This window comes from Chaetura pelagica, unplaced genomic scaffold, assembly GCF_000747805.2.
Source record: "Chaetura pelagica isolate M959 unplaced genomic scaffold, ChaPel_1.0 scaffold180, whole genome shotgun sequence".
NCBI classification, from domain to species: domain Eukaryota; kingdom Metazoa; phylum Chordata; class Aves; order Apodiformes; family Apodidae; genus Chaetura; species Chaetura pelagica.
Window position 1 is genome coordinate 161,725 of NW_009951794.1, and position 8,394 is coordinate 170,118.

An 8,394-nucleotide genomic window follows, 5' to 3' on the forward strand; every position below is an offset into this window, starting at 1 on the left:
CGAAGGGGGCATGCGCCCCCCCGCGGGGGGGGGGGGGGGAAACCAGCAAATCAGAAAATAAAATAAATCATATAATCCCCAATCAAACAGGTAGATATCTAGCTAGTATTACAGTGGGGTACCAAGGTCAATCTCAAACTGTGCTTTGATGTCTGGGAAGCCTGCGGCAAGTGTGATCAAATAACACTGTGTACAAAGTAGAGCTCCCCAAAAAAATGGGCAGAGTGAAAAATCTTTAATTTGCAATATGCTGGGACTGGTGTTTTCCAGCCAATATATTCATTGCAATGTAAGGCTTTTAAATAGGTGAGGAGGCTAGGTTATTTCAACCAATAAATGTGATGCCCCAGAAGACTGTGAGATACTGATAAATCGCCTTTTGTTAAAAAAGCAGCCCACTCTGCTAACCCAATACCCAAACAAATGACCTAACACAGCAACCATGCTCGGTAAATTTTATGTTCTAAGTTAATCCTGAAAAATGCATTTTCAACAGCTCTCCTTTGATGCAAAGAAAAAGTTTCTTTACTATCAGGCAAAGTGACACTTGACATGCTATCTGACTATCCTGAGGGGGACACTGACATTTTCTAATGATATCCCCAAGGCCTTTCAGCTCAAGATATTTTACATTCTACTGGACATCAGTCACACTCCACAAACAACTGCAGCTTGCATGACAGTAACAGGTTCAAGGATTTCTCCTTAGATCACAGACATATGTTTACAATTCCACCCTTCCCCCTTTAAAGTGAAAATAATTTCAAGCTTCATGCGTGCTCTCCCCTTCAGATGCCATTGTTTCCTATGTGAAGAGGCCTATTGACCATGAAAGAGAAATGCAGTTCCTCCCTGCCCCCAAATTTATTCAAGCCTTGTCTCATTGACATTATTTTTTCCTCATTTTGGAAGCAGGCAGTGCCAGGGACAGTGGAGGACAAGCCACATTGGAGACTCAGGCATCTAATTTCCAGATCAGGCAGGCTCTTGCTGCAAGGCCATCTTCACAAGAGTGCTCCTTGGCTGAAATGCAGCAAATGTCTTTTGTGGCAAGTTTATAACAGATTATTCACATTTACTTTGCTCTATTTTTTTCAATTTGAACTTGTAAGGTGCCAACTGTGCTGCACAAATCTGTGCTCTGTAAGTGGAGCTGAAATCAATTCATTTCACATAAAGTACTTCAGTTGGTTGACACAAAGTACTTCTCCATCATTCTGAACCTAGACTAGATAGTACCTTTGCTGCTAACTGGTTTGTGACCCTTTATTTTTCAGGCTTTTTATGTAACAATTGCTTCCTTAAGGATAATCTTTTTTCCTAACCTTTCCCCTTCAGTGATTTTCTTAGAAATGTATGTTCCGTTTCTCACTCAGGCTAATAAATTAAACAAATTCCCTATATCTGGATAGTCAAAATCAGGCTCAACCCAGCACTGCTTTTAAATTTTTTGAAGGGACTTGACATAACTGTAAAATCCCACCAGTAGCAGTATTTCCTTCTGCAATTACCCAATACAAAGCACCACACTGCTGCTCAACAATGCATTATTTTTAGGACTTCAGAAAGTCTCTCTCAAATGCCTCATGTACCAAATATGACAGAATGCAAGGGGAATTAATGAGATTTTTTTTCCCTATGAGATACAGATAACTTAGCAGAGGATTCCTGGATACTTTGGCAGTCACTTGCCAACAACTGCCACTTTGTGAATCAAAATGTTCCAACAGACAGATGAGAGGCTGATGAATTTGCCAGATATACAAAGTCAGTTACAGAAGTAATTAGTAGAAAATACACATCAATGACTTCTTAAAACAGAAAAAAACCCCTTATCCAGAAGAGGGAGTTAAAGTAACAAAATTTCACCTCAAAACAAATTATTTTCAAATCTGAAAGGAGTTGGGTAGAGCTGAAAGAAACTGGTATTTTTAATTTTGAAAACACAACGTGAAAGAGATTTCAAAATTTGGAAGTTCAGGAAAAGAAACAATCAGTCGATCACAGGAAGCTGAGATGGAGGGAAGAATAATTTAAGTCAATCTTAAAATCCTGGGGACCACCATCCAATTGCAAGGCCTACAAGTGTTCCTGCATAATGCTAAAATATCCCATTCATTATCCCAAAGACAAAGAGCAACCACTCTCAGCAGAGACAACTGGGACTAGAATGTGAAGGGTAAGGTTGAAAAAAAAAATAAATCCAACAAACACTATGTTTGATTGAAAAACAAGGAAAAACCCTAGTTGGAATATTTTAGGATGAACACAACTGCAGCCAACAGGCATCAAGACTTGTTGACCTGGAATTCCTAACAGTAGAGAAGAAGAGCTGTGACATGGAATAAAGAGTATCTGCAGCAAGTGTTGAGGAACCACTCAAAGCAACACTCAAAGCTTTAGTTGCACTGGCCATTACTAATCCAGAGAGAAAAGGGAATTCAACGGGTCCAAAGCAAACGTCAGGGTTGGATATTCTCTCTTCTCAAATGCGTAAGGTTAAAAAAAGAGCTAAGTGCTGGCTTTACCTGTCAGAGAAAATATAAGAAAATAATCATGCAGACTAAACTCAGGTGAGCAGAGAGGCTGAGAGAATCAGCTGGGAAAGAGGGGTAGCAACGAGCACACTAACCCAGCTTACAATTTTGTCAAGAGGAACCTCACATGACTTCTTTAAGACTCAGGAAAGCTCAGCAAAAGGATCATGATTTGAGATAAGACAGTAAGTAAAATAAGGACCACTGGCTGGAGTGCTCTGTGCAGCTGTGCAGAGGGCTTGTTCACTGACCAAAGATCACCTGAGCAGGAAGCAGGACACCTTCAGGCTCTGAAGTAGTACCTCAAAGGGCAGAAAGGTTTTGGAGGAGTTCCTCTAGCAGCATGAGCTGTAAATCTGAAAATAACTTCTTTGGAAAAACATATCTAGTCTTAACAGTAGGACTATATTTGTTAAATTCACTTAGCAAGTTGCTCCCATAGATAACAAATACAGTTTGGAATTACTTCCTTTGTTGTAGTCAAGTCACTGCGACAGATTATGCCTAGACTGACAGGTTCTACTTGCTATATTAATATTAATGGTTTTAGTATTCACAACTTCTCAATAGTTGTGTTTAACATATGTTTCCATAATTATGCATTATGCTGCACATAATGCACCTCTCTGTCTGGCAGTAATTTTACTGCTCAAGACATTGTTACCCTAGAAAAGAAAAGGTTAACTGGCATGCACGCATTAATTTTGTGACCTTCATCAGGAGAGAGATCTTTCAATTAACATATTCATTAAAAGTTTGCCATAAACAACTAGATGTGCCATAGTTAAGAATGAAATTTACATGGCAGGAAGAGAAAGGAGAAGAAAGAAGAGCCAGGTTGAGGCTTTTAAGTAGGAAATACCCAACACATGAATGGACACCACATCATTCCTATGTAAGTAGACAGCCAAGAAGGAACAAATGTTATTAATTCCTCCAACAGCAGAAAAGCACTTTTCTAATATATAGCATTTAGAGGGTACTGCCATGACACTAGATTACTCAACACTGTGGCAGCTTTTGAATTATCACAAAAACTTTTGGTATGTAAGGACCCTCTAAAGTAAACTTTATACAGATGCTAATGTTTCCTTATTAACAGAAATAACCTGTAATTACATATGATCCATTTGTGTTTAATCAAATTAACTTGTTTTACAGTTTGCATTGTACCACTCAAAAAACTCAGCAAACTGTTTGGACTGTGATCACAGCAGAAATAAGTAATAGTTGTCATGAAAAGGTCAGTATCTATCAGGTGTCCTAGCATAACACCTGGGAACCTGTCGCAACACCAACCAGAACTTGAAGGTTAATGCTAGAGTTAAAACTAGATGAAAACACAGGGTGGAGGGTAGGAAAGATGATAGTTATCCAGGGTTGGTGAAGTTTTTAATACACTCTGTGTGGGTTAACAAGTTGTTAGTGCCTCCTATCCTGTAAACAGCTTATGTAAAATGAATTGGTTTCAGCACAATTTGTGAAAAGCACTGATTTCTGTCTTCAGAAACCACCAACCTCCATCTGTACCAGTATTTCAAATAATGAATGGCACCAGAGTCTATTCTTTCTTCATTCATGATTTGAAGGGAATTCTGAGGTGATGTGGTGGGTCTCTTTATATGACTCATGCAAATCTCATCTCCTATTGATGACCTGACTGCACTTTTGCCTACACTCTTTTATTTAGTCACTTTAAATATTGGACACCATGAACATCTGAGGCCTTCTCCTCAGCCATTAAATAGTGCTGGAAAATTTGTCATACATGAACACAGAGAAAGAAGCTCATTGGAGAAGCTATTTGTGACTGTGTGCTCTTTGACTTAACAAAAATACCTCAGCTCCTCATTCTTATTGAAGTACAGTAAGATTTCAACTGCAATCTAAAAGGAGCTCAACACTATAACAGGCATTAGGAGCCTGATTCTTCCAAGATTTTAGCCTTGGTCCTGCCCAATCATTAATCTGGGCAAGGCTCATTGACTCTCTGGACTCTTACGGAGTCAAAGGCTTTCTGCATTGTTTCTTAGGTTTTGCCATTTCTAGTTCCATTGCTTTACTGATTCTATACTAAGTTTTCTTTTCAAGTGTCACACTGGGGCATCATGATGACTACTGCTCAGTTCCACATGGGAATCAAAGCACTGGTCCTTTCCTAAAGGACTAAATTCCCCACAAGATTAAAAAATAAGAGAAAAAAAGAATCAAGCCGTATGTAATTTCCATCACATTTCTCTCTCCAACCTTCTAAACAGACAGTGGAAATCAGCAATATTTCTACCCAGTGTGCAGTTTTCACTTGTTATCACATCCATACACCTGAGCTTACCTTGTCAAGGAAGGTGGGGCGGTCCATGGAAGACTCTTTGGAGATTGGTGGTGGGCGGCAGCCAAGGGGTTTGGTGACCATTCCATTATAGTCGGTCACTCCCATTCCACGCTTGTCCATTTCCACCTTCTTTTCCAGCAGAGCACCTTGAGAGAAAAAGGAAATATATATATATATACATATATATATATATATATATAAAGAGGTGGTGCAAAACCAATCAATTTGCCAACAGTAGTTCAGAGATGTAGGTCTTTATATATATATATAAAGAAGTGGAGCAAAACCAATCAATTTGCCAACAGTAGTTCAGAGATGTAGGTCTTTCTTACAAAAGCAAGAGCAAGGAAATAAATATTGTCCAGTGGATCTGGGGAAAATCAAACTCTCAGAATCATGAATGGTCCCTGTATGGCTTTAAAGAAAAAAAAATATTTACACAGGTACTTACTCATGGCCTGATCAAGATTCATATTGTTGCTCTTCAAGGCCTCTTCCGCTGGCTCTCTCTGTCAAAGATATGGATTATGTTAAGAGAAGAAGTCATCATGCTTATACGATTTCAAAGCAAACAGAGAAAACAGATGTGTCTCTTAAATATTGCATTTAATATTTACTCAGCAGCACCAATAATGACCACACACATTTCTTCCTGCTTTTTAACAACTTCAGTAACAATTCAGCGAGTTTCAGAATGTCAAGCAAGTACCAGTTCTACAAGGCAAAATTATCATTTTTTATTTCCATTTCTTCCTGTTTGCTACAGACAACAGAAATATCACTGTGATATGCCTTTTTCTCTAAAAACACCCCAGCTATTCTCTAATTTCACCTGTGTAATAAAAAGGGAAAAGTACAATTATTACTGAAGTTCAAAGTAACACCTGTTATTTAAAGCTGAACTTCAGAAGTTCTAAAAATGCCATCACACAAAGTATGTCACCAAGTGATCTCAGAGAGCACTCTACTAGCTTATGGTAGATTTCTGCAATTAAATGTCTGAATTGAGGTCACATAGCTATTTCTCATGCTGAAAAAGAGATTGAAAATCTTTTTGTAGCTATAGCCTGGAAAGGCCAGCCAAGCCCCAGGTGTGCTAGCTGTGAACTCTACTCACAGGGAAGCCCATGTCTGTGAGCTGTTTTATCAGACGGTTCATGATCCAGGCCTCATCTTGCTTGCTAGATGTCTTCATGCCCTTAGTAAATAAATGGGAGATTCCATTAATGGTCTGGTTCCCATATCCATACTAGTGAGATGTACATAAAATAGATGGTAAGTTTGTTTTATTAATAAGACATGCTACTGAAAGATGTATTAGTAGATTAATTTAGAAAGCATTGAAGAACCCTCCGAACAACGTAACTATGATTTTCTTCCCCCACAAAGTGTAAAAATTTTATCTCAGTTGAACAGGTGTTCAGTGTGCTATTTAGTATTTGATTTGCTGACCACTGAATTAAAGCCACCTTTGAATTTACTTATTTCATTTTAATCCTTGGCAGAAAAACTGCAATTAATTAAAAATTTCTAAAAGAGTACAACACTTCCTGAAAAACATTCCCAAAAACGACTTTGCAACCTTGTAGTTAAGAATGTTATTCAGTGTATTTTCTTAAAAACAAACAAGAGCGTCTAGATAAACACCTTTAAAAGATCTCTGTGCAGCTTTTCTATCACAAAATCCTTAAGAAGTCTCTTCCTTTCAGTTCTCCAGAAAGTACCAAGGGACAAGCGTGGATTTGTTTTGGGCTGCGGACAGTACAAGAAACAACCATACTTGATCAAATCACTGGCCTAACTGTTGGCTAATGGAATAACAAACAAACTGGCTAAATGCATTCCCAATTCCTTTAAGTTACAGCCTGGCCTTGTCCTGAAATAAAGGCTGTGCAATGGAAAACCTCCTAACACAATTGGCAAAATGTTCTTGGTTGAGCGTGGCATTAATACAAGTTTGCTTTGTTCACAAACCAGGACACACCTTAGAATTATCTATTTGTTCCTCATAAATAGCAAGCCGATTATTTTTTTGTTGTTGTTGAACCATTTCATCACAAACTACTGTTTGCTTTTCTACCACCATGGCAAGTGTCATAAAGCCCCCTTAACACCTTTTTTTTGTTTCCGTTAATACATTAGCATTTCTTCAGAACACATGGAAGCTGATACAACTTAGAGAAAAAAACAGCAACAACAAAACCTCCCAAAGCTTTTGACAGCTGAAAGTCAAAGATCTCCCATTTTCCCCTGGAAGCAGTTAGGTGGTACTTGAACCACTGTAGTGGCAAGCTGTGTTTGTGTTCAGGTGTCAAGAGGTTTAATTTAAGAGTTCAGGTGTAATGCAACGACAACTGATTCTAGTCATGTTACTCTAATTCCACTTATTTCTAGAGATCATCTTTATTTTTGTCTTACCTTTTGAAGTCCTTTCTTTGGGGCATTCCCCCAGGAATTACAGGAGGAGCTGCTCTCTTGTGAAGCAGTATTATTCCACATATCTCCTTCCTCATCTTCCCACTGACTAGTACTGAGATTCACTTCATCCCCACCACTGCCCCAGCCTTCTTGCATAGATTTTGAAGCTGGAGGGAAAGAAGAAAAATCAGATCCAATTTCCTGCAATTTTTACAGAAACAGCCTTTTGTGCTACCATTTGAGTATTTTGAACAGAGATAGAGGTTCATCAAGTAGCTTAACTAGCATTAAATGATAAGGACTCCTCCTTTGAAGCTTGGAAAAAATAAAAAACTTCTCTCAATACTTTATAGCAGAAAAGGTCCAGCAACTTCAAGTCTAACCTTTTCCTGTACAAGTAAGATCTGTGCTCACGGTCATTTCAGTCTCCTAGGAACAAGGAACCAAAAGTATGACCACTCACTTGGTAACTGCTATTTTGCTTTCAATTCATCTTGTCAATTCAGCTGCCACAGTCTTGGAATGAACAAAACCAAATTTCCAGGTCACTAATGGTCAGAAACTCATTCCCATCTCTGAAGAATGGGATCTGAAAGGAGCACACAGGCTGCAGGGAATACTTTAAGTAATGAGGTTGTATCACCTTCTTCCATTGTATCCTGTTCATTCTGTTTAAAAATGGCATTATTCATCTGGAGACCTCTCACTCCTCTTTTTAGGTTTCCTGGGCCTTCTGTCTCTCTCTCAGCATAGTATTTTTCAGAGATGAAACTTAAAAGACGTCTACAGGCAAAACTGAAGTCTATAACAAGAAGTCTGCATTTGGTAATGGAGGATGTTTTTCAGATAACTTCTCTTAGGCATTGTGAAGCAGTAGACGTTCTTGAACCTGCGAACAGTTTTAATAGCTGAAGAAGCTGGTCTCTCCCTCAGTTTAACCTAAGAGTGAGGTTATGACTAGTTGTTCTTATGTGTTGCTTTTCCTACCAGAACCAATCCTATCTTGACTGAGCTCAGTTGCTTCTCATCCCAACACAGGTTTCCTTTAGGCACCCAGGGGTAAGCACTGCTCACATGCCTCTGCAGTCTGTTTCCTGCATGCCTGCT

At 38.8% G+C, this 8,394-nt stretch overlaps 1 protein-coding gene across 2 annotated transcripts in view; it reads right to left on the reverse strand.

Annotated features, from left to right (window-relative positions):
• The window catches only part of TNRC6C (trinucleotide repeat containing 6C), a 37,049-nt gene that overhangs the window by 18,255 nt on the left and 10,400 nt on the right, over positions 1-8,394 (reverse strand). For both annotated transcript variants that reach the window (XM_010007149.1, XM_010007156.1), the window contains exons 4-7: positions 7,288-7,454; positions 5,987-6,067; positions 5,321-5,378; positions 4,870-5,015 (exon numbers count right to left, since the gene is read on the reverse strand). In XM_010007149.1, the coding sequence (XP_010005451.1) occupies positions 4,870-5,015; positions 5,321-5,378; positions 5,987-6,067; positions 7,288-7,454 (452 nt within the window). The remainder of the gene's footprint in view (positions 1-4,869; positions 5,016-5,320; positions 5,379-5,986; positions 6,068-7,287; positions 7,455-8,394) is intronic.